The sequence below is a fragment of the Euprymna scolopes genome, chromosome 28 (assembly GCF_053919585.1).
Source record: "Euprymna scolopes isolate OS-2025 chromosome 28, ASM5391958v1, whole genome shotgun sequence".
NCBI lineage: Eukaryota > Metazoa > Mollusca > Cephalopoda > Sepiida > Sepiolidae > Euprymna > Euprymna scolopes.
The window spans coordinates 13,156,079-13,183,892 of NC_136509.1; the positions used below are offsets into that span (position 1 = coordinate 13,156,079).

General features: G+C 34.8%; 1 protein-coding gene across 3 annotated transcripts; it reads left to right on the forward strand.

Annotated features, from left to right (window-relative positions):
• On the forward strand, positions 1-23,205 carry LOC145249472 (uncharacterized). 3 transcript variants are annotated; one of them, XM_080111050.1, is made up of 3 exons: positions 1-476; positions 1,766-1,837; positions 19,123-23,205. In XM_080111050.1, exons 1-3 carry the CDS (start codon positions 324-326, stop codon positions 22,069-22,071), a joined length of 3,174 nt encoding a protein of 1,057 aa, XP_079967176.1. In that variant the 5' UTR covers positions 1-323; the 3' UTR covers positions 22,072-23,205. The 3 variants fall into 3 exon arrangements, with proteins under 3 accessions (XP_079967176.1, XP_079967177.1, XP_079967178.1); XM_080111051.1 differs by lacking the exon at positions 1,766-1,837; XM_080111052.1 differs by lacking the exons at positions 1-476; positions 1,766-1,837 and adding an exon at positions 3,972-4,463.
• Positions 23,206-27,814: the final 4,609 nt, after the last annotated feature.

The following is a 27,814-nucleotide window of genomic DNA, read 5'->3' on the forward strand; positions in this document are numbered from 1 at the left end:
CGGAACGTATGAGAGCGATGTCTAGTTGTAATGTACCATAGCTAGGCTATATACTCAAGTGCGGGTGCGTATGGAATATATTTTATCATTACAAAGAAGTCTGAATTCGTGTGAATATTAATTTTAAAAATTAAGGCCCATTTGTTTATACTTAAGCTATCGCGAGATAACGGATACCCATCGAAGTGCATAAGGCCTAATCTACTCAACGTAACGTTTTGTTTGCTGACGTCACATTAGGTAGTTCCAATTCGCCATTTTTTTTTTTTTTTTTTTTTTTTTACCGCGTCTTATTTGATTTGATCCATTTTCTCTAGTAAAAGATGCCAAGTGGATGTATTGTGCCACATTGCAGAGGCAATTACAAAAATGGTCCAAAGGTTTGTGTGTTTTCATTTCCGAAGGAAACAGAACTGTGTGAGAAATGGACGCAGGCAATTAAAAGACAGAATTTTACTCCAAAACAACATAGCAAAGTAAGTACCGTTAATTGATATTTTTTTTCTTTTTTAAGAGCAGCTTATATTTAATTCAAACTAAATTATTGGATTATGTTTTTAATTCATAACATATACCCATTATTTTACGTTAAACTTATTTGTGGAATTGAACTACTACCTTAAATTCTAAAATGTTTAGCTTTTATTTTTCTTTCCGCCAAGTTTTTCAAGGTGTCAATGTGTAATCGGCGAAAATCGCCTACCTGTAAAAAAGTGTTGAAGTGAAACCGAGGAAAACCCTCTAACTTTACACGGTCACGTGAAGTGTCAAAAATCGGAAATTAAACGGAGCCACAGCTAATAACTCACACTGTTCAACCGAACTGTATATTTTTATTAGTACAAGTCCAGAATTCAAGCTAATTAAAAAATGAAAATACAGAAAAATCTTTGACGTAACGAACATATCATATTCCAAAAAGCATATAAATTGATCAAATAGTTTTTTGGTGTTTATGCACTTTTGTTACCGCGCTATTTTAACATAGTTTTTTCAGGTTAAAATCAAATTTCATGATATTTTTTTATTATTATTATTAAATTGTTAGGTGAAAGCACATAATACTTACAAAACAACATCCCAATGTAAAGATGGCTTTTAAAATAATGTTATTATTTCAGCATGGTAACAAAAGTGTATATGTATCGTTTAAAAAAAAAAAAATTAAATAAGAAAATCAAATTTTATGACGAAGCTAGACACGTTTTGGTCCGCAGAGGAGACAACTCAATTCAAACTACCGAGGTCGAAATCAATCTTGTAATGACTATAATCTACTATTAAAATCGCTAAAAATCGTTAAAAAAAAAAAAAAAAAAAAAACTGATTTATTATGTTAAAAAAAACTACATTATCAATTTGGTATTTCGCTCCGTGACATCATAACGATTTTTCTGTATTTTTTTTTTTTCTTTTATTAGGTTGAATTCTGAGTAAAAACATTTTTATGACCATTATTTTTGTTTGTTTATAAGCGATCGAAACTCTTGTGGTACAGTCTCATGTCAGATTTTTATTTTTCTCGTTACGTTCTGACTTAAGAGTTGTGTGTCGTCATCAACGTAAGTTAGTTAAGGCACTGGCAGTAATATCACGTGATCTGCTGATGTCATGAAATAAAGTCGAAAGACACTACCGGGATGAGACAAAGGACTGTTTTCTTTTCTCTTTTTAATTTTCAAATATGCCTAACCGTTGCGTTGTACCGAATTGCAGAGGGAATTACCGACTTGGTCCAAAAGTATCTTCATTTTCTTTTCCTAAGGCTAACGAATTATTATCCATTTGGATTCGTGCAATTAAAAGAGAGAACTTCGTGCCGACGAAACACAGTAAAGTAAGATGTATTTATATTTTTTAAAAAAGTTTGTTTATTTATTAAAAGTGGAAATCTATGAAAGCCAAAACAATTTTTTTTTTTTTTTTTTTTTTTTCATTGAAAGAAATATTTATTGACTTTTAAAAGCGATTTTCGGGACTTTAAATGTGACACGCTCATGTCGCCATCTTTGTTTTTGTTGCGTTTCAAACTTGATAAACGCTTTAAATACCAATACATATGAAAAAATGAAATTGCTTGAATAACTCAATAATGGCATAACAGCTTGATGATCTAAGAAAAATTATTTTAAATCTGACTAAAAATAAGGAAGTTATGATTTGTGCTTCGTATGTTTGGATCGTTTTCCCCTTTTAAAAACCATATGCGTTTCGTCACATTTTCAGTAAAAAATAAACATGCGCTTTCGCTTCTCGTTTACTTTTTACTATGCGATTTTTGGGTTTGTATTACTGTACACATAGATTCGAAAAAGTTGTCAAAAAACAAATATATAACAAATAAATGTTATCAAAGGCAAGATAAGTTACTTTTCTACCAAACTGGATATATTTTTCGTGTTTTTATTCAATGTAACATGTTTATTCAGCTCGAAAACCATACAGTGTTTACCGATGTATTGGAAAATTCAAGATGGCGTCTTATTCTCTCTTTAACACGGTAAGTGTGGGAAAAGATGTTATAAATAAAAAACCGGATAAAATACTGTTAAAAACTCGCTCAATATATGTTACCGTGACATAGGTTGACATATATTCGGCGGGTTTTTAATAGTATTTTGTATAGTTTTTTTATTTATAACACCTTTTTCCATACTTACGGTGTTAAAGAGGGTGTGGGACGCCATCTTGAATTTTCGAATACATCGGTAAACACTGTATGTTTTTCGAGCTGAATAAATATGTTACATTGAATAAAAACACAAAAAATATATCGGTATTATTATACAAACACCGTGACAGCGAATTAGTAAAATCTTTTACGTAGTATTCTGTTACGTTTCGGTGTGCTGAACACGAATCTGAAAACTGGGTTAGGGTACATTTTTTTCTACTAATTCGCTGTCACGGTATTTGTATAAATTTACCCGAATCTATGTGTACAGTAATACAAACCTGCGATTTTTTTTTTTTTTTTTTAAATAATTATGTGTGCTTTTAAGAGGGTCTTTATAGGAGGAAGAAGCATGCTGTAACCGAAACACGTGTGGGATCCTTACTTTTATTCAGGGCCAACTACAGAAACACCGCTCAAGTCGGTGTAAACCCTAATTAGTTCCTCACGCAACATCTTCCCTTTTCTGAAGAAAAAAAAAAAAGTATAGCAGTAGGTCATTCATTGATTACCCGATTGGGATATTGAAACGTCTACCGTAATTATTTATGCCGTCGAGATGTATAGTTCCAAAATGCCGAGGTAGCTACAAAAATGGACAAAAAGTTACCGTGTTTTCATTTCCCCCCAAAAAGGAAATAATTTACCTGTGGATTAATGCAATAAAAAGAAAGGGTTTTACTCCATAGCAGAGTAAGTGTTAAAATGTTTGAGATTAAATTAAAAAAAAAAAAAATTTAAAAAAACGCGCCTTTTTTATTTTTATTTATTATTTTAGAACGTATTTTAAAATAAAAATGAAAGTATGTATATAAAAAATGAATTTTACATGTAATTTAAGTTATGTGCTGAAATAATAAATTATTATTTAGAAACTTACTTAAAATGGGGAGTATGGTGAAAATATTATGTACTTCCACCTAACAATTTAATAAAAGCGATATCGTAAAAACGGAATTCCTTGTTTAAATAATTCTAAATAAGAAAAATCATTTATCTTTTTAGTTCAACTATTTTACTGTGCAATATTTATATCAGCGTGAAATATATTAAACTTTTTTAAAAAGTTTATGACCGTTTTTGTTATTCCAAAAGCTTATTAATAATTATTTGTGGTAAATGTCGTGGCTCTGTAGGTTTTTTGGGAAATGAAAACACGGTAACTTTTAGTCCATTTTCGTAGTTACCTCGGCATTTTGGAACTATGGTCACGATTGAAACCACAAGTTAAAATTTAGGCACTCTTCTGTCAAAGAGTGTCAAGTAGCACTAGTATTTCACATGAAAAATATGAGGGTAGGGTCAATGGCTCAGTAGAAAAAGTGGTATGTGGTTCTTCTATTCTGTAGTCTGAGCTTGTGGCCTTTATGTTTGCTCGGGATTGGGTGCCTGCTATAAGATTCTGCTCCATTTGATGATCCAATTGTTGGTGGGTTCTAAAAAAATTCTAATAACAGGTAACAAACAAAAATATAATAGTGACCTAGGCATTCATTGGGTTTGGTCGAGGCTACTGAGATAGGAAACCAATGAATCTGAGCTGACGACAGCGTGACGTCATTATCACAGCGAGATGTAGGTAAAGTCTCGCTGTCTATAGCCGTAGCTGTTTATAGTTTTCACTTTGCTTTTCAACATGGTGTACTGTTGTGCTGTCCCAAATTGTCGGGGAAATTATCCAAATGGCCCCAAAGTGCATATATTTTCTTTTCCTAAAGAGAAAGAGCAACTCTCTATTTGGATACGTGCCATTGGAAGGGAAAATTTTATTCCAACCAAGTATAGTAAAGTAAGTAACGTTATTTTTATTAATTAAACACGTATTTAATTAGAACTCTTTTCAATTACTTACATAAGATTGTTAATATAAATTAAAGAGACAATACTATTTATTGATAATACAGCAAATATTATGTTATTTTGAACTGTTTTTCTTATGAGGCTAAGTTGAAAATTTCATTTTTAGTTTTTACAATTGTATACAAACAATTTTTACATGAGAATGTTTTCAAAGTGTTCTCTTAATAATAAATAGGTTTTATTTATTATGTTACCAGTGGCTACAAAAGTTACTTTGCAACCTACCTGCAGAATTTGTTGTTTTAAAGTTGATTTAAACGCTATAAACAAATAGCATTTCAAATAAGGTTTTACGAGTCCTAATAATTCAAGATGGCGAAAACTGACCACCCCCTCCCTCCCACCTTGATCGTAAAGAACGACAGCCTCGTTTTCAAATTTTTAGTTTGCGCCCATTTTAGTGGGAGTGGGAGGAGTCTACCTCGTTTTCGGCTTTTCTTACGCACATGTCTCTGCGGACATTTTTTGTTTACATTTTTAGGAACGGTGAAGCAAAGATAAGTAGGTCCAGCAGACGAGCCTCGTTCTGAAAAATCTGAACTGTTAAGTCACGTGAAATGTGACACCGGTGCTTCTACCATTATTGACCCTTTGAATGATGTATAAAGAAAGTAAATTAACCTCCCCGAATTGTTTTACTTACAAAAATATTTCTTTTTAAAAAAAAAATTCGTTGAACTGCTTTATGCAAACAAACATTTGAACTTTGCTGTTAAAAAAAAGTCTGTTTTCCTTTTTACGTTGACTTATTTTGCCTTTGGTTGCAATTATGTATTATTTTCACTTGTTCGTTATGTTTATAGTAATAAATGTTCGAAATTTTGAATTTTTTTCTTTAATTCTTTGACCCTTCCCTTTGCTTAAAAAATCACCAAAAAGTAGGAAATTAACAAATTTTAATGAAATTTTCAATATTTATCAAATAATGATCGCGGAATATTAATTATTTTTATTTAAATCTTAGTGGAAATGTATTTTTTTTATTTTTATTTTTTTCTAATTCAATTTTCACCCCAAACAAGGCACAGTGCCACTTTGAAGCAGGGGCTACTATCAGGGACTTAATTAGCGGGATCATTATGAAGGGAGATGAGTAGAAAGATGTTTGTTGACATTACACTTGAACTTCTGCATATCGTTGCAGTTGGGAAAGCAGAATCCCGGAATGGAGTTCCAAAGACCCGCAGTTCTGGGGAAGAAACTATTGGAGTAAAAGGCTTTCTTGCACCTAGGGATCTCTACTGTAAAGGGATGAGACTTAGTAGCTTGTCGGGTTTGTCGGGGGTAGTTACGTCGGGGAGATACAAGTGTTTGCAGTTCGGCAGAGCATTCACCATTGAAGTATTTGTATAACAGGCAGAGGGATGCAACATCTCATCGATGGGACAGAGGCTGAAGCCTAGATGACAGTTCAGGACCTATCAGGTTGGCGACTCTCTTTTGAACCCTGTCCAGGAGCGAGAGACAAGCAGCAGATGCACCAGCTCAGATGTGACAACAGTACTCCATACATGGGCGAATGGTTGCCTTATAGAGGTATAGGATACTTTCAGGCATAAGTAGTTTTTCTAGCACGGTAGAGGGAGCCAACCTTCCTTACAGCAGCCTTAGCAATGTCCTCAATGTATCTATTCCAGTTCATATTCCCTGTAAACGTTAGGCCGAGGAGTTTAAAAGAAGTACTTTCAGGTAATGTGTTCTTGGCCATTGCTATTGGTGGTAGAGAAGGTTTCTTGTAGTTATTGAAGGAAACAAGCTTAGTCTTAGCAGCATTGAATGTGACCAACCATTTTTGTCCCCATTCCACTACGGATTGGAGGTCATCCTCTAGTGTTTCTGCCATTTCCTTGGATATGTGTTCATTTGTTTTCCCCTCATATCTGTTATAGAGAGTGGTGTCATCGGCAAATATACCCATCTCCGAAACAATTTTATCAGGGAGGTCGTTTATGAATATCAGGAATAATAGAGGTCCAAGGATAGACCTCTGAGGTAGCAGTATCAGAATTTTGGGGGAATTTTTGACACCCCTAACAGAAAACTGCAAATAAAATATAGAAAACTCGTAATTTCTCTTTCTAAAGTGGGTTATTTATTTTCTTTATAGAATATGCTTCCAAAATAAACTATTTAAGTTGTTTAAAAAATAATAGAAATATTATTTTTCATTGTTTAAAAAACAATGTTTACAAAGTGCGTGCGTGCGCTCTGGGAGCCATTTTGTTACGTAGTGAAATCAATTGATTTTTATGAGATGAATATTTTTCAATTTTTAAACTTTAAAAATCCATCAAAATTTTCCTATTCGTTCAATTGTTACGTTTTTTTCAGGGTGAATGTAAAATTTTATGCTCTTTCCGATAAACTGAATATAATATTTTAGACAAACGTTGTTTTATAAATTCACCCCCCCATTTTGAAATGTCTATAAGAATTTTAATAATTAATTTTGGTCAACACGTTTTATATATCACAAATTGAAGATAAAACATGAATAAATAAAATACTCAAATTTAAAACAACAAAAAAATATCACTTATCTGTAAATTTACCGGTAAAGTCCAAAATGTAAATCCTTCTTTTTTCGATAACGTGTTTTTTTTTTTTTTTTTTTTTTTTTTTTACGTGGAAGCTTAATTTTTGTTTAGAATTTTCCAGTCATTAATGTTCGGTCAGTGTATATTTTTATATTTAATTCCTGGTTTCCTTTTTTTCGATATAAAAAAAAAAAAAAAAGACGAAACCCGATAATGCAGATTTATAGTATAATAAATAAAAAATTCAGGTATTTCTTCAAGATATTTAAAAAAAAAAAAAATAACATTGCATATCTTCGTCATTTCGTAATCCGTGTAAATCCAAAAATGAAAAATCCCAGTTTTCATGTACGATAGCGTAAAGGCGCCAAAATAAAAAAAAGGATGAGTTATCTCCCTTTAGAAGTCGGGCAAAAACGTAACTGCTGCCTGCTACTCCAACACTAAGCATTCTTTTGAGCAGACTTATTTACTTGTCTTTAAAGAATTTTATTGGAATAATGGTGAGTTTTTTTGTTTTTTTTACTACACATATTTTTTTACTTTCTGTAACTGATGAGAAATTTGAAGGAATATAATCCAATATCGAGATTATTAAGGTTTCTGAATTAGTGTTTTTTTTACACTTATAGGCTTCCGTACATAATTAAGTGATAATTTTAACATCCGGTGTCTTTACAACTTTCTTGAAAGACACGCGTTGTCGCGATATGTGTTCGAAAAATCCTTCCATTTAAAAAATACATGGATTATAATACATAAATATGAATAAATTCTCATACAGGAAGATTAAAAGAAAGCATATCTTACTCATTAACCAGGTAAGTTCTTTATTTTGCCGTTAAAATAATTATCGTAAGATTCAAGTAATGTTATTGTTCGACAATCCGTGTAATGTTAAGTGAAGAAATCGAAGGAAAAATAAATAAAATTGTTTATTTCTCTATTAAAGCTTTTATGATATTAAAATTTGGTCTTTGCTCGTTTTATTGAAATAAAATTTACGGGTTTAAATTACGTTTTCATATTATTAAAATCTGATAGAAAGATAGGTGTCTATTCAAAATGGCGACTCGGCTGAAAATTCCCCCAAAATTCTGATACTGCTACCCCTGAGGTACTCCCGCATTTATGTCGTATTGTTTGGATGTACGACCGTCGAGGACAACTTTGATTTTTCTATTACTTAAGAAGGATTTAATTACATTATGAATTCTTCCAGTGATTCCATATGATCTACTTTTCCGCCTTAGATATATCAAGGGCCACCGCTCTACCCTCCCCTGTTTTATCCAATGAACGGTATATACGTTCAGAAACTACAGTTAAGATATCTGCTGTTGAACGGGCTTGCCTGAATCCATATTGTTTGTCAGTCAGGAGTTTAGCAGCTGTTAGGTGCTGGACTAGGGCTTGATTAACTAAGGACTCAAATATTTTGGCGAAAAGTGGGAGGCTAATGGGGCGATAATTTAGTGGGTCAGTTCTTTCACCAGAATTCTTGAAGACTGGTACCACAGAAGCGGTTTTCCAGCAGTCGGGAAAACAAGATTCATTAAGGCATTTATTGTAAAGTTTGGACAGAACTGGAGCAACCTCGGCAGAGCATTTTTTTAATAGCACAGCCGGGATGAGATCTGGTCCACACGCTTTTGAGGTGTCTAGGTTTTTTATAATAGCATGTACCTGAGAAGGGGTGATTTTCAAATCGTCTAGTGAGGCATCTGTTCGCAGAGGAAAATCAGGGAGTGAGTGGTGTACCGAGTTTGATGTGGAGTTTGAGGCAAACCGACTGGCAAGCAGATTAGCCTTGTCTGTTTCCGTGCAAGCAACCTCATGATCGTTTGATAGTGGGGGAATAGTTGACTGTCCATTATTTACTACGCTGTTGTAGATTTTCCAAAAATCCCGGGTTCCTAATTTCTGTGCTTCGATGCGTTTTCTGGTGGTTTCAGAGTAATCTGTCTTAGCTGTCTCTATCACTCTCTTACAATTATTTCTAGCTTCTATAAACTTCTGTTTATTTGAGCTGGACTTATGTCGGTTGAATCTGCGGAATGCATGCTGCCTTTGACAAATGGCAGCTGCACAAGCAGAAGTAAACCATTGGGGGGAGTGGGGCTTGCTATAAAATTTCCGTGCGGGAACATGTGCTTCAATAGCAGTTTTGAACCATTCAGTTGTCTCCTTAGCACACTGTTCCGCTGGAAGAGTAAAGATATTTTGCCATGGGGCATCTCTGATGAGCTCCCTGATGGCTTCCCAATCATCCTTTTTGTAATACCTCGTTGTTTTGAGTAGTGGGTCTTCAGTTTTAGGGCGAGAATTTAGGCTGATTTCTACCATTATCACAGCGTGATCAGCATTCCCGAGTGGGCTGTGGGCATTTGTTGTACAGTCATTGGGAACCGTTGTCAGAAAGAGATCTAGAAGTGTTGATCTTGCTGGTCTGGGAAACGTGTCGGAAATGTAACCAACTGAGATAGGGAATGGGATATAGAGAAGCTATGTGTTGCGCTACCAGCTACGTCTGTGTGATTAGAGAATCCTAGCCAGTTACTGTGGTGGACATTGAAGTCACCAAATACATGTATTTGTGCGCTAGTATCGAGGGAGAGTGCTATATCTATGCTGTCTGAGACTTTGTTTATTAGGGTACAGTCTTGGTTTGAGGGAGAGCGGTAGAGAAAATACAAGTAGCTAATATTGTGTTGCATATTTAGTCTGAAGCACATAAAGGCCTGGTCCTCTGATTCAAGTTTTATTTCTCTAGTCAGGGGGAGGGTGTTACGAATATAGACTCCAAGTCCATGCATATGTCTGTCCGAGTCCTTACGAGTGCGAGATAACCAGGCATGTTAAAGTGGTTAGAGGGAATGGAGGAGTGAAGGTTAGTTTCACTTAATGCTAAGATATCCGGGGTGTTTACAAGGAGAAATGACTCAACATCATCTAAGTTAGTTCTAAGCCCGCGGATATTAGTAAATGCAAGCCTCAAGGGAGGAGGCAGGTTGGTTTTCTTTGAGTTTGGTCCTGGTTTAAACGTAACTTTTGCTTGAGCTGTCATTTCATTTTATTTTATTTAAAAGTTTCAGTTAGGGTGAGTGAGTGAGGGGGTGCTGGACAAGTAGTTGTGCAGAATACCAGACATGCAATACAAGTAGACTATCAGCTGTCCTCACCCACAGGATTGTGGCCTCAGGAAAGCCCACCGGGAATGAGTGCAGGGTCCCTTTCCATGCGCGACATGGCACTACAAACATCCCGATATTTTACAACTGTTGATGGAGCAGCCGCTCTAAGCGCTACCAAAGAGTTAGGGCACCTGTACTATCAGTTGGAAACAGCAGCCAGGAACTGTCAATCCGGTACCCTCAATCCGTTAGGCAAAGCCAGCCCAGTCCAACTGCACCGACATATATGGCACTGAAGCACCCCACTGTGTCCAGTTTAGGGGGATGGGATGTAGCGGGAGTGGGCTAGTCAGGAAACAAGGTCAACCACTGGGTGATTCAGCCGAGTCCCTGTGATAGTACCTCTACGCCTGGCCAATAGGCAAAGGAGTATGAAAGCCGGGCGATAGACAGAGCCTATTTTCTCCTTAAGCAGTTTAGGTTTGCCAACTGGTGATTTGTTTGAGTCACCAGCTCTAGGAAGGTTGTCGTCCAGGACTGAAGAGGCCTCCCTCCCCTAGGTTTAGTTTCAGAGTTTTCCTTCTCCTAGACGGATGACCTGGGAAGACCTACGGGTCCATCAGCTCCGAGGGGGTTCGCCCCGCGCCTGGGTCCTAATCCAGGTATTTCTGCGACCCCGCATGGGTAGTTAATATTTATTGGTTATTTAGGTTAATATCTCCTGAAAAAATCGGGCATTTAGGTTAACTTCTACAGAAAATTTTCACTCCTCAAACCTGGTTAAAAAAGGGCATTACTATGCTTCCATTTTCATTTTTACTGGGAGAGGGTATAGGTAAAAATTCGTGCAGTGGAAGCAGCTAAATTTGCTACAGTATTGGATTGAGAGAGACGAGTTAATGTATGGTTAGATATAGTTTTGTAAGTTTAGGAATGGATGATTAGATATGGTTTAGGATTAGGATAAAGTGTTAGGGTATGATTTACTTGCTATTAGAAATTCTGATTTGGTGCCCAAACCGAATATTTAGTAAGACTGAAAGATAAGATATGCTCAGTATAAAAAATACCTTTACTAAAATTATGTTTTTCAGTAGTAAATAAAAAATGCAAGACTTTATCCACTGGATAGGTGGCACTACTGGGTTTTCTCTGAAAATTAACTCGTCTTGTACAGACATTTCATTTTGCATATTAAAATATGGTCTCCCCTCTGGGTCTAGATATACTTTGTCTCCTGGCCATCCTTCCACTATTACCCGCTGCAACATCTGCATGCTTTCGTCTTCCTTTGTGGCTGAGCGCAATTCCAGCAACCTTCCCTCTGTCACAGGAATACGAGGGGTGTGCAATAAGTAATGCCCCTGACCCACTTCCCATAGCAGTAGAGCAACGAAACTTGACACAGTTATTAGTCTTTCTCTACATAGGAACCATCCAGAGTTATGCATTTCTCCCATCGTTTGATGCAGCTCTGGAGACCGTTTTTGTAGAACATCCCAGGTTGGTCCTCCAACCATGACGTGACTTCAGAAGTCAAGGCTACATCATCTGGGAAACGCTTTCCTTTCAAAAACAACTTCATGGCTGGGAAGAGGTGAAAGTTAGAGGGTACAAGGTCAGGAGAGTAGGGAGGATGGGGAAGGATTTCATAACTACACGCCCGTGCTTCTGATCTGGCGACATGCGAGTTGTGGACCGGAGTGTTGTCCTGCAGGAGGAGGGTACCTTTGCTGATCTTGCCCCGCCTCTTGATTTTGATAGCTTCCCTTGATTTCCTCAAAAGTGAAGCATAATAGGCTCCTATAATTGTGGTACCCTTTGCCAGGAAATCTGTCATCACTACTCCGTCCTGGTCCCAGAAGACTGTGAGCATGACCTTGCCAGCGAAGGGCTGCACCCTTGCCTTCTTTGGAGGTGGTGAGTCCAAATGCTTCGATTGCATTGACTGGGCTTTGGTCTCTGGATCATAGTGATGGACCCAGGTTTCATCCTGTGTAATCAGTCTTTTGAAAAACTTTGACTCATCTTTTGGCACATCTCCAAATTCATCATCGAGCACTCAACGCGTTCTCGCTTCTGGAATGGTGTAAGCAACCTGGGAATCCATCTAGCAGACACCTTATGCATATGCAAATGGTCATGAATGATAGTTTCCACAGACCCTGTACTAATCTTGACATCTTGGGCTATTTGGCGAATAGTAATGCACCGATCTTCCAAAATGGCAGCCTCGACTTGACGGACAGATACCTCATCAATGGTAGAAGGGGGGGGGGCAGATCTGGGAGCTTTTTCCACAGACTTCCGGCCATGTTTGAATTCACGAAGCCAGCGTTTTACAAGGTCATATTATGGGGCATTATCACCATAAGTTTCTTTCATTTCATCAAAAGTCTCGTGTGGTGTGCGCCCTTTCAAATATAAAAACCGGATCACTGTTCGACATTGAACAGGCTCCATTTCACACCTGACTCAGTTCAAACACCTGTAAAACAGAAACCACAATTAGTTCAGAGCTGTAATTTGTCACATAACCCGTAGAGATATAAATCATTGCACATGCAAAATTTCAGCTAGATGAGACAACTGGAAGTGGGTCAGGGGCATTACTTATTGCATGTCCTTTGTAAAGGCAAAAAGCCATAATAATGGCCAGACACTTAACAAATGTTAAGTTAAATTAGCAGTTACTGTTTTAATCTGTCAAAGCTATTTGATGAGTCATTTGGCATTGATGAATTGGTTTAAATTTAATAGGAAAGAGAAAAGTAATTAATCAGACAATTAATCATCAAATCAGTCGATTACAGATTAATCAGCAAAGTGCCCGATTACCAATTACTTGCTGATTAATTGGTACACCTCTAAATTCCGGCTAGTGAATTTTAATAAGGAAGGCACTTTTAAGAGATGGACTTGTAACTCAGGCCTAGATTTGTGGTAGTGTATATTTATTTTTATATTATCTCTCTCTCTCTCTCTCTCTGATGAGAATAATGGAAATAATATTCTGACGATGTAGAGAGATAAAAAAAAAAAAAAAAAAGAAACAAATCAAAATCTTATCCTCTTTTACAACGCTGTGCCCTTTTTTTTTTTAATTTCTGACATTTTTTGATTCTTTTTTATTTCTTTCATGTCAAAACATTGTTAATTCACGACTCACAGCAGCTGCCGATTAGCATAATGATTAGGAGCCTTGTTGTACAGGCGGTCGAGTTTCGATCCTAGTTTGAGGTAGTTGCCTGTCTAGCCGCACTGATGAGCTGTGAAACAGTACTGTATGTGGATGTCTATATATATATATATATATATATATATATATATATATATATATATATACATATACACTATTCAAATTGGAATTTAAAAACCTATCAGAAGCATTTGGAGTATGGGGCATCATTATACATTAAATTTATATGCAAAATTAAAACTCTTTAATTTAAAATTATTTTTGTCATTTTTAAAAAAAATTTTCCACAAAGTCTTTTAGGATATTCACACAAAGTTGCCAAAAGTCAGAATTTTTATTTTTAAATCGGCAGATAGAAAATCATTTATTAGTACAATTAAAGTTTGAAAGTTAAGTATATTTGAAAACATTTTTTGAAGGAACCACTATTTTATAAAAGAATCATAAGCCATCCTATGATGTGCCTACAATAAGTTTCCAGACTTTTTTTTCGTATAGGCACTTTTATTGATAATACATGAATCTCTAGTCCCCTTCAAAGTAATCTCCTCCTGTTACAATGCACTTGTTGTGCCATTCCAACAACTTCTGGAAGGTTCCATGAAAGTCCTTTTGTGTGAGTGTCAGTGATCCTCGTCAGGGCCTCTTTCATCTCCTCAATTGTCTCATAGCGACATCCGCTAAGGTTTTCCTAGAGCTTAAGGAATAACCAAAAGTCACAGGGAGCAAGGTCTGGACTATAGGCAGGGTGAGGAATTGTCTTGATGCCCATCTTGGTCAAAAAGTCTGTGACAAGGATGGAGTTGTGTCCTGGTGAAAATGCCACTGACCCGATTTGAAGAGTATTGGCCTTTTTCAACAGAATCTCTTCCTGAACTCCCTTAAACCCTCAATATAGTATTCCTCGTTAACTGTCTGTCCAGTGAGAGCTCAGGGCATGTAGATCATGCTTGTGCTGTTAAAAAACTGAATCATCACAAGTTTCTGAGTGGATTTGCTTTGTCCGGCCTTCTTGGGTCTGGGAGAGCCATGCTTCTACTAGGAACTCTGTCTCTTGGTCTCTGGGTTATAACATTAAATCCAGCTTTCATCGCAGGTCATCAGAGCATCAAAAACTGTGTGGTCTGAATTGATCAGCTCGACAATTTCCTTGTTGTCATGACGATGTCCTTCTTTCTGATCTTCTCTGAGCACCTTGGAGTTTGACTTTTTGTATGGTTGTCTTTTAAATTATTTTTTTAGCGATATGAACTTCGTTTTGACCCAACAACATAAGCATTTGATGAAGACAGGCACAAATCAAAGTATTACTAATGAATTAACATACAAAGAACAGAAGACATTCCAAAGCATTGATGATTTAGAAGAGAAATTTTCTTGATAAAAATTACTGAAGCGTTATTAGTAGAGGTGGGACGATTAATCGGAATCGTTAATAGTAAAAATCGTGTATTTTTTTTTTGGGGGGGGGGGATCGGAATCACATCGTTAAAAAATACCTTAGATTTAAGATTCTTTCATTATGGCTCTCTTATATTTTTAAGTTGAATTGTTTGTTTGAAATGAGATTAATGCTGTCAAAAATTTATAATAAAAACGTCATAGAACTTTTCATAAACTATTTAATATGATGTACAAGAATTTTATTAACTACTTTAAAAGTAATCTTTATTTATCTTAATGAGTTTTCTTATTCCGTCACATACATAGGTGCTGTCTGTCTGTTTTGAAACTTCAAGGCCCCTGATTAGTTATCTGTTTGCTCTATTACGAAAGTTTAGGGGCTGCGAGGTAACATTGTTTTCATTTGTGAGCGAAGTTTATTTATGTATAAAACAACCTAACTATGTCAAGTCCATGAAAAAGTTGATGAATACTTAACTCTTAGAGAAAAAAGATTTTACAGTGCTCTCATTGCGAGTAAATCATGTTAAAATCAGTGTTTTTTCCAACTGGTGACTAAAAGTAGGGGGGGGGCTTGTCTTTTGGCAAGATTTTTATTTTTTATTTTACTGACACTTATCCATTATTAAAAATAAAACAAGCAAAGTCAAATTATTTACACAATAAAAGGTTTAATAGAACAATGCGGTAAGTGAAATTAATTTTTTTTTTTTTTTAGAAATTTACATTTCATTAAAATATACTGCGAATAAAGCAATTAAACATTTCTTTTGGAACTTCTTTGCACAAAAAAAAAAAAAAATGTGAAAAATTTATTAAAAAAGAAAAAAAAGTTTAACTAAAGGACTGTAGGGGCTTCGTTGACATTCACCGATGCCTGGTATCACAGTCGTGATGTGAGCATAGGTAAATGTTTCCCAACCCCTAACAAAAAATAAAAATAAAAAGGTTGTCAGAAACAGCATTAAGGCGGAGGCGATTTCGAAAGTTCAATAAATAACTTTTATTTAACAATAGAAATAAACAATTACCAAAACTTTACTTGTTTATATAGAAATAAAGAGGTAAATTAAAACATTAAATAAGAATAAACATTAAAGGACGATAAGTATATAATTATATAATAAAAATAAATATAGAAATAAACCAATGGTAAATGTTACCTTACACTACAATAGAACACTGACCACCCTAATTTGTTTTTTTAGGGGTATTCGAGGTTGGTGACAACGAATCTGATATTCAAACTCGCCGCAAATTTACCATTGGCATCGTATGAACCCCTAGACCTTGTTACTATTTTGTGCCATTTCACCGCACTCGGTAGTGTTTTTCTTACAGGTGTAGTGGAGTGTCTTATCATATCACATAGGAATCTTTAAGCGGTCATTTTAAATCAAGTTAAAAAAAAAAAAAATGTGGTTTATTTATTTTTTTTTGTCTTACATAGTTTTAATGCTTTTTAATTGATCTAAAAATAGTTTTCACAAGCGGTTTACAAAAACATAACCACAAAACATATTTTTATGTTTTTTGTTCTTTTTTATGTGTGGGGGTATTCAATTATAGGACTTGTGTAGTTTAACAGGTGCTTCTGCAGTTTAATTAACCGTTTTTCCATAAGTAACGCCGACATTTACCATTTCACAAAAATTCTGTTTACATGGGGGGTGGGGGCACTCTCTATTAATTAAACTGCAAACACCTGTTAATGGAATAACCCCCCCCCCAAAAAAAAAGAACGATAAACATAAAAATGTGTTTGCTGCTTATGTTTTTGCAAACCGCTCATGAAGAATTTTTTTGATCAATTAAAAAAGCATTAAAAACTACATAAGACAAAAAAAAAATGATTCACTTTTTTTTCTTTTTTTTTTTTTAACTTTCTTATTAGAAAGATTCCTACACGATGTGATAAGACAGTTCACTACGCCTGTTTGCTAGGTGTATCAGAATTCTTTTGGAATTTTTGACACCCCTAACACGAAACTGCAAATAAAATATAAAAAACTTGTAATTTCTCTTTTAAAAGTGGGTTGTTTATTTTCTTTATGGATTATACTTCCAAAATAAACTATTTAAGTTGTATAAAAATTAATAGAAATATTATTTTTATATTTTTTAAAAAACAGTAATGAAATCAATTGATTTTTACGAGTTAAGTATTTTTCAATTTTTAAACTTTAAAAATCTATAAAAGTTTTCTATTGATTCAATTTATACGATATTTTCAGGGTCGATGTGAAATTTTATGCTCTTTCCAATAAACCAAATATAACATTTTAGACAAACGTTTTTTTCTTTTTAATTCACGCCCCCTCCCCCATTTTGAAATGTCTATTAAAAAGTAAATAATTAATTTACTCACCAAAGTTTTATATATCACAAATTGAAGATAAAAGATCAATAAATAATATATTCAAATTTAAAACAAAAAAAAGTGTTTTTAGAAATTTGCCTGTAAAATCCGAAGTTTAAAACCTTTTTTTTTTTTTTTTAACCACATGTTTTTTTTTTTTTGTTTTTTTTTTTAAATGAAACCTTGGTCCTTGTTCCTTTAATTGAAAAAAAAAAATTATGGTTTGAATTACATTTTTCGAGTAGTTATAAGCTTGGAACGACAGGGGGTCGAATTATTCAATATATTTCACACATTCGTAAGGTCAGTTTCTGACACACCTACCCGTTCGCACACAAATGTATCATGTAAGAAAAACACTACCGAAGGTGGTGAAATGACACAAAATAGCCCCAAGGTCCAGGGGCTCATACCATACAAACGGTAAATTTGTGGCAGGTTTGATTATCAAATTCATTTTCAGCGACTTCAAATACCTTTAAAAAACCAAATTAGAGTGGTCAGTGTTCTGTTGTAGTGTAAGGTAATATTTATCAAACCAATTTATTTAGATTTAAAAAATATTTTTAAAAAAGTCAAATAAATAGGAATAAATTGTGACGATTGAATATAAAAGGCAAAAAATTTAATCAAAGATTTATTTTTAAATTTCATTTAGAAATAAAAATATTCTAGAAAGTGGAATAAAAATCAGTTAGCAATTAACGCTGCAAAAATAAAAAAATGTTAAATTTTAAAGATTTATCAAAGATAAAGAGATAATAAAACAAAAAAATGAATATTAAAAGATAAACAAAACATGAAATTTGATGTATTTTTGTTGAATTAATCATGACTTTTTCTTTATATTTTTTTAATATACAAAATAACTCCTGAAATTGATTGTTATTAATTTCATGGTGCATATTTGATTCATGGTTGAAATATTTGTTTTGACTTTTATCTTCAATGAAAGTAATTTTACGAAAAATAAATCAAATCGTTTTCAAAATTCTCTTAATTGTATTTCCACTTTTTCACCATACCAAATTTTTTCACTACACAAAAACTTTCGATTATATAATGGTATATTTCAAAACAACAATTCCACAGGAATTGGAATCGTACTTGGTATTGGAATCATTAATCAACATTTTCCTGGAATCGGAAAAAATTTAGGAATCGTCCCAACACTAGTTATTAGGCAGCAAGATATACTTATTATATGCCATATCATCAAATGTTCATGTCCAAAAGTGAATCTGTCCCTTGTAATTGAATCTGAGCACTACAGTGGAATGATAAATTTGTTATCATAAAGAAAACACTACAGCTTTGTTTTAAAGCTTTTATTGAAAAAAATCAATTCAGGTAATTTGATTATGTAGTAAAGCTGACATCTATTCACTGTAGCCGCCTTCAGCTTCAATCACCACCTTGATACAAGTCCAGAACTGGGAGCATGCGTTTTCCACAAACACTGACGAATACTCTGCAGATGGTGGCAATCAGGCTGGCTTTGGTGTTGTGGGAGGTCATGTTGGTGATTTTCTTGACATACGATCAAAGTAGTCTAGCAGGTTCAGGACAAGGGAGGAGGGGGGCCGTGGGAGAAGGGTATAAAGTCGTAGCACCCCTTCTGAAGCCAAGCTTGGGTCTCTTTGGACTTGTAGGCTGGTACTTACTTCTGCATGTTAGTACAGTTACGGAAGCAGGAAACAGGAAGGGAACTCCAAAGTCCGACAGTTTGAGGAAAAAACAATTAAAGTAGAAGGCTTTCTGACATTTAGGGATCCCAATAGTGAAGTAATGGGATTTTGTTGCTCGTATGGTTAGTTGGGATATGTACGTTTTTTTTTTAATTTTCAATATCTGGTTTAATATTGTAGATTTTTTTCTTATTATTTCTTCTTAGTTCTTTTTAAAAACATAATAAAAGTTTTAAATCGTTTTTATTTATTTTTTTTTTTTTTCAGGTATGCGAACTTCATTTTCGACCAGAAGACATAAAACGAGAATCATCAGCATTTGACGTTAAAACGGGTAAAACTATTACAGTTAAGCTTGTTAAAAAATGTCTTCGGGATGGTGCTGTCCCTTCCATTATACCACCTCCTCCCTCTCCCTCATCCATCAAACAAAAGACCAAGAAAATTAAATCCAAGAATTCTACTCTTGAAAATGCTTCCCCTAGCATTCTGACAAACTCTTCCTCATCCTCCTCTACCAAACAAAAGACTCCAAACTCCAAAAAAAATTCTGATTTTGGAAATGCTTTTCCTAGGATTCGGCTGAGGTCTCCCTCATCTTTGTCATCCACCACACGAAAGACTCGAGTCTCCGAGAAAATTAAGCTAAAGAATACGGCCCGTAAAAGTACTTTCCCTCGCATCCTCCAAAACGTTACCTCATCTTCATATTCCAAGAAACGAAAGACCAAAAAGTCCAAGAAAATTAAACTGGACGATTCCGACCTTGAAAGCACTTCAAATCAAAGCATTGATGATGATGATGATGATTTTGAACACTATGAACCAAACGTTTTCCGTAGCATTGATCATCTCGAAGCAAAATTAGATTTTCATGATAAAAATTATTGGAGTGTCGTTAGACAGCGAGATGCATTAATCATTTGCCATATTGTTAAATCCCCGTCTCCTCAAATTAGTCTCTCTCTTGTAATCGAAAAAGATTTTGCCGTACATGTGTTCTGCAGTGGTGTGGAAATTAATTCTATAGGGGAGTATACGATTCCGACTCGTGTAACCAATGTGAACACCTTAGAAGTTTTACTGGAAAACATGAAAGAACTTGACCCCGAAGAAGCACAAGCAAAACCTCAAAATATGATTTCTGTATTAAAGTTAATCTCGTCATTTTTGCTGTTAGTGCAAAATGAGTCACTTAAATATTTTAATGCGATTAAATTTATTTATGAACAGGTAAACCTCATGACACAAAATAAACTGAATTATTCCACTGAAATGATCATGTTTTCTTCCCTGTTATATAGCTGCTCTCCTCAAGGCTACAGACTGTTAAAAGAGACAAAGAAGCTTATTTTACCAAACTTTTCGACCATCAGAAGACTTAGCTTACCAACTTACGTGAACCCTTTAGTTGCGCAGCGTGATAACTATTTTCTTATGTATATTAAAAATAAGTTTAAGTCCCTCCTGGAAGAAGACATCTCGGTATCCTTACTTGTTGATGAAATTCGCATCAAACCGTATGTCGATTGTACGGGTAGTAGTGCTGTCGATGGAAATGAAGCCGCAACAAGCGTATTCGTTTTTATGCTTAGAAGTGTCTCGTCAGAATATAAAGACGTTGTGCACGTTATGCCAGCAAAATGTCTGAAAGCCGAGAACTTATTTGACATTGTGAAACGTTTGATTGTTGGTTTAGAGGAGATTGGCTTCAAAGTTTTAGCCGTTGTAACCGATAATGATACAAGGAATAAAAAAGCGATGTCTTTGTTTTGTAACCCAGAACAGCTTTCTATTGTTTATCCGCATCCCGTAGTGCATTCAAGGCCCCTTTTCTTCCTATTCGACTCGCTCGATGTATTAAAGTGCATTCGAAATAACTGGCTGGCTCAGAAAGATAAAAATAAATGCATGATGTTCCCCAAATTTTGTCATGATGGAAATCATGAATTAGGGAATATTCAAAGTGCTCCATTTAGTACGTTACAAAAACTTCACAATCTCCAATCTCAATCACTTTTAAAACATGGTCATAAATTGACATCAGAGGCCATTTCTCCTGCTGCCCTTAAACGGCAAAATGTTTCTTCAGTTCTGCAAATTTTTAATGAATATACAGTTAAGAAGTTGCAAATGTTGGGAAAACAGAAATGTTTGCCAAATTTTGCAGAAGTTTCAGGATACATAGATATATTTTATATTTGGTGGACAATTCTTAATGTAAAAACATTAGGTAATCCTTATTGCCGTCTTCGCAATAAATATTGTGACCCGTTGAGATTTAAAAATGAAAATTTTAAATTTCTATCTATTTTCTGCAACTGGTTGGAATCTTGGGATAGAATTGCGGGGAACAACGGAAAATTAACGGACGAAACTTTCACTGCCATACACCATACTACATATGCAATTATGGAACTAACAAAATATTGTAAAAATGAATTAAAAATGAGATATGTATTACCTGGTAAGTTTCAAATGGATCACCTTGAGGAAATATTAGGTCAATGCTGCCAACTTAGTGAGGATCAGTATATTGTCTCAATAGATGAAGTGCTTGAATGCGAGAAAAAACTGTCAGGTTTAAAACTTTGCTTACTACTAAATAACCAGAGCATTGATTTGACGGATTTACAAGAAACGAACTGGGATGGGATAAAAGACAAGGAGGAGGAGGAGAAACATTTTGATGTTTATAAACTTAACGTTGATGTAACGGACAATGATGTCGATGAGTGCAAAGCAGTTTTCCCTGTTCTGACATATTTAGCAGGTTATTGTTGTTATGAAGTTTTCAAAATGGTGAAATGCAACAGTTGCAAAACTTTGATATCCGGAAGCGATGATGCACAACCTGAAACGAACACCTTTTTTCGGGGAGTTGATAATGGATCTCTCTTATATCCAAACGAGATGAGCAGAAACATAGTTCTGTACAATTATGTCGTCGTTAATAAACTCGTAAGAAATTCCTCATTGCTTCGTTGTCCAAATCACAAAAAATTAATGATGCATGCAACGTTAAATATTTTGGAAAATGCTGAACTTCTTTTTAATTTTGACGTTTGTGATGAAGGTCACAGCGTTGAAGAAATAGAAAAAATGCTCGTCTGGTGTTCTTTGAATGCCCTGTTAAATAACTTTTCCAATAAGAGTAATGGTGATATTACAAGTGACACATTAAACAAAAAAAAAGGACTTGAAACAAATGACTAAATTTCCCATGGCAGGTTTTTTATATATTTTTTAATGGCTAACGAAATGGATAGATTATCAGTTGAATGCTGAAGAATTTTTTTTTTTTTTTTTTTTTTTTCTGTGGAAATTGTTTCAGACGGGGCTAAAAGTCAATTGATGTAAAGAGCTATAAAAAAAATACTAATTCAAGATCAAAAACTAAATATTAGATAGATTTTGATCCAGAAAGCAAAAATTCTTCTCTCTTTACCAGAAACATCGCTCATGGAATGTGAGGACTAACAGAAAAATAAGGTGATATTATGAGAATAAAAATGATGAATGGCAAGAACAAAATTGGATGACTGATGAGAATGGTTTGTGACATTGTTAACATTGGATTTGGATGCAATCATGTTGTAGCCCTCTGGGAAGTTATCCCATGTAAATATGTTTCATACATCATAAACATCAAACTTTTTTTTTTTTTGTACATAAAAAGAATCTGATTTTGTAAATATTTGAATAAAAATATGTAAATTTAAATAATGGTGATTAGTTATGATCACAAAACTACAAAATTTGTTTTAAACTAAATTATTTTAAAATTTTACGCAAATGAAAATTTTCTTTCAAATCCTTGGTACATGACATGTTTTTAATTTTGCAACAAAACCAAATTTTAACTGTATTAAATTTTTCAATAATTTCTATTTTATTTTTTTCTAAATATTCTCCACGATAAACGTGAACGTATGTGTGGCCGGCCCAATTAACAGTATGCTGAAGACAAGGTAGGATGAAAGGAATGAATGCGAAAATGAAGAAAAGGGTAGTAGACAGAGTGATGTTGGTTGCTGTTGATACCAGTCAACAATTTAGAATTCAATTTATAAGTTGTCTGTGTCATCTGCTTTTGTTTTGAATACTAAAAAATTACCTTATAAATAATTTCTTTTGATGCTTGATCGATTTGTTTATAAAATGAAACATTTCTCAGTCATTGTTTTTAATGGAATATGTCGTACACGTATGTGTCAGGGTTTGTACAGGCTTGAAAAGACTGAATTTTGGCTTTTTTTTCTTGAAAAGGCATTTCTTTTATGACCTTGAAAAATCCTTGAAAATGTGGAAAATTTCTTGAAAATTGTATGTTTTATGTCCAGTAAAAATTTGTGTCAAAATATTAAAAATAAAATCAAAATTTTTTTTTTTTTAGTATTAATAAAAATACCATTAAAATATATTTTAAATATTGAAAATAAAATCGAAATACATTGTTCTGAAATTGCATATTGTCGATACAAAAGTTTTGTCTCTTTATTACAAAAATACCTTGAGTAGTTTGTGATAAAGATTCAAATCTCTGTGTATTTTTGTTCTTATTTATAATGGGGGGGGGGCTATAAATAAAATTACCTCTCCTCCCTTTTCTTCAAAAAAAAAAAAAAATGAACAAGGCAGCAGTCATCTTGATTGGAAATTGAAAAGTCATAAAGTGAGTTAATATTTGAGAGGAAATAAAAAGCATTTAAAACTACTTGAAAACACTAAAATGATGCAGGTAGGTTGCAAATTCACTTTTATTGGCTACTAGCCTGGGTACCCAGCATTGCCCAGGTGTTTGTAGGTACGTATTGAGCAAAAAGATATAAAATAAAAAGTGGTAGTAGGCAGGGAGGCTTGAACCTGTGACGCGAAGGCGGAAAAGAAAGTGAAAGAAAATCTGTCATCTTATTGCTACTCCGTGACGCGACCGGAGGTCTAAAGCGTCCAAATTTAACATAGTCAATCAAGAACAAAAGATGACTTGCAAAAATGGCATTGCTTTTAAACCTCCCACAAAAGCAAATTAGACACAAGGTCGTTTTTAATGAGGGGGGGGGGCAGTTTCCCCAAAAGAGGGCACTCTGGCAGTATCCAAATAAATAATGATTGTCTCAGTATAAAGGGTTTCCCCTACATTGACCAAGAACCAATTACAGAACAGATATTACTCAGCCCGAAGGCTAGGCGTTTGGGTTCAAATAGTTTCGCTTTATTTATACGAAAAGGATAAACAGTTTAGATTTTTTTTCAATGAAAATTCAACACACGTTACATTGTTTTGTCTTTTCTGAATAATTTTTTATATAAATTATAATGGAACAGATGTCAATTTACTTTTTCTTTTAAGTTTTAAAAAGAAAAACTATGATCCGAAAAAGATTAGTCTCCTCTCAACATGACTTTTTTTTTTTTTTTTTTTTCAATCACTGCAATTATTTAAATGCAACTTTGTCTGTGTGTGTGGGGGGGGGGGGGTTCCTTCCTTATAGATTCCGAAATGGCTAAGCAGATTTTCTTAAAAATTTACAGAACTTCAGTGTAAAAGTCTGGGAGTGATCTTAAGCTTTGTCTAAGAATATGCCCGATAATAATTGATAATCGAAACCGTTATTTTAATTTATCTATCATCAGTAAAGCCATCTTTCCATGTTGTCACTTAACAACAATGATAGAACAATGGGCCATGAAAATTCTACTTTAAGTTGATAACGTGTTTTTTTTTTTTTTGGCATAACGTGGTCTGAAGGTTCAAACTCCGCACATAAATTTTTGTTTTTTTATCGGTTGGGTTATTGTCTTTTTTTTTTTTTTATCAATTGGTTTTTGAGAAAAAGCAAAGAATTTTGTCATATAACATAAGGAATATGATCCATATTTAAGCAGCTATTGCAGTTCAGTAGCCAAAATTGGCATATTGGAACACCGTGCTCTTCGACAGGTTCCAAAATAATTTGTAATCTAATAGATCCCCCCAATATTTATCATATCCTTGTCCTATCGACCAAATGTTGCATCCCTGTGCTTGTTTTACAAGTACTTTGATGTAATGTGCTCCAACGAATTTATTGCTCTAGTGCCCCTTGACATAAGTACACTTGGCAAACTGAACCATCAGCTAAATCCTATCCATTCACTGTGGAAGTTCCCAATAGATTCTTTCCTCAAACTGCTAACCTTTGGAATTCCCTCCCTGTTACCTGACTTCACTAATATGCAGAAATTTAAATGTAATATAAACAAACAACTTGCTGCTCAGCTCATTTGGCTCCTAATCCATATTAGGTCTTTATAAGCCTCAGTGGCAATGTGCCATGTTTGGTGTGAATTAGAGTAAAAAGGAATGACGCCACTGAATCGTTCAAAGTTGCAATTGAAGTGCATGTTCCTACAGGGAAGTTTTATAGTGAACCCCATTCTCCCCGGTGGTTCACTTCTACTTGTGTAGCTACCATTGCTCAAAGACAGCATGCATTCCATAGATTTATCCGACATAAGTCCAATACAAATAGACAAAAGTATATAGAAGCTAGAAATAATTGTAAATGGAATAGTTACAGCCAAGAGAAGGCATACTGAATTCACCAGAAAATGCACTGAGTCACAGAAATTAGGAACTTACGATTTCTGGAAAATTTATAACCGTGCTGTAAATATTTGGCAATCAACAATTCCCTTGTTATGCAACAACTTTGAGGCTGGACAGAATAGTTAACATAATAAAATCCTTCTTAGACACGAGAAACTGCAGGTTCTTGATTGTCATACGTCAAAACAATGTGATATAAATGTAGATGTGTCAACAGAGGTTGATCCTTAGGCCTTTATTATTTCTGATATTCATAAATGACCTCCGTAATAAAATTGTGTTTAAGATGAGTACATTTTATGATGACACCACACTTTATAATAGACATGAGGGGAAAAACGAATGAACATGTATCTAAAACAGTAGCCGAGGAAGAACTCGAGTGCGTAATGGAATTGGGACGTAAATTTCTTTTGCACAAATATTCTCACATTCTTACTCTTAGCAAAATAAATTTAGATTCTTCTATCGATAGCAATGATCTACATGTAGAGGGTTATTTGCCTCTTGTTATTTTAATACTTCCACGTATTTGCATGGTCTTGACATTTTTCTTCGTAAGGATCTCCCACTTTTATCCTTACCCCCGAGGTTGTCTTTGCTGCATTCCACTTCCTATCTTTATATACCATTCCCCGTCTGACAATGAGTACTCTGTTGTTGATAATGACAACATAATGTTCCAACAATATTGATAATACATTACAACTTCATCCGTCAAGCTCTTTGTCTTTGGTGACTGTAATACTCACCATTCTGACTTCATGCCTTCTCTCGAGCAATTTCCTTTAAAAAATAGATGTTAACATTCAATATTGCCAAGACTAAGTTTCTTTCTTTTAACAATTAGGAGAAACCTTCTGAACCACTGATTGCCATGACCAACGATATACTTCTTGAAAGCTCTTCATTCAAACTCCTTGCCTTAACAGTTACCGGCAACATAAATTGGAACAAATACATCAAAGACATTGTCAAGATTGCTGCAAAGAAAGTGGGCTCTCTCTACCATGTTAGAAAATTACTCACACCTGAGAGTATCCTATATCTCTACAAGATCTCTACTCACACACACATGGAATGTTGGTGTCACATCTAGGCTAGTGCATTTACCACTAGTCTCTCACTAGAGTCCAAAAAAGCGTCTCAAACTTAATAGATCCCGCACTATCAACCAAACTCCAACCTCTGTCTCGTTGCCAACATGTTGCATCTGTGTGCTTATTTTATACATATTTTAATGGAATCTTCTCCGACAAACATAAAACACTTGTACCCCCTTAATGTAATGGCTCTCGTCTAGGGGAGGCTCCATGTTTTGATAAGCTTCTGGGATTGATCTTTACTCCTGACCTGAAATGGAACACCTACATTAAGTCTGTTGCCAAGGTCGCTGGAAAAATGGTAGGATCCTTCTACCTCTCCAGAAGATATCTCACTGTTGATGCAATTGTCTATCTATATAAAAGCCAAGTACATCCAAAGATGGAGTACTGCTGCCATATCTGGGCAGGAGCTGCTAAAAACAGCCTATCCTGCCTTGACAGAGTACAAAATAGACTTCATGGCTTAGTGGGGGATGCCCTTTTCTCTTCCCTGCAACCTCTCTCCCACAGAAGAGACGTTGCGAGCCTGTCTTTGTTTTATCATTATTTCCATGGTAAGTGCTCGTCTGAGCTCCAATCTTTGGTCCCCCCTCGCCAATCTTTCACGAAAAACACCCATCGAGCTGAAACCACTGTCAATAATTTTCCCCATTCTTTATCTGTGCCTAAATCAAAACGTAGATTCCATGAACAAAGCTTCTTTTCTAGAAGTGCACACCTGTGGAACTCTGTTCCGTTTGCCTGTTTCCCACCTGACTACAACGTGGATGTCTTCAAGTCCAACATAAACAAGTTCCTGATTAACTGCCCCCTTAAGTTAGATGTTTTATCAAATCTCCATTACTAACGATTACTACGATATTATCCCATTGATTAATGTACACAAAATAACCCTTATCCCGAGTGGCTTCTGGGACTTGATAAGTGGTGACTACCATGTAAAAAAAACCCAGACTAACCTTACAAGCAGCAAAATCCAACTATAGTTAACTTTGCTGCTTCCATTTGACCTAATTAAGAAGGTCAAATAGAAATCACGCAGCGTCAGCGTCTGAGTTTGTTTATCGAAATTTGACTGTCTGATATACAAGATTGATCAAAGCTGATTGCTTCTTGACGTTTTTCCCGGCGCAATGCTGCGAACACGTCCGTTTGAGTTTAGTTTCAGTTTATTTATACTAAAAAGCCCAATCAACACGCAAGAAGCCAAAATAGCAATAATTTTGTAAAAATCGACGTAAATAAATCTATACGCTATGCG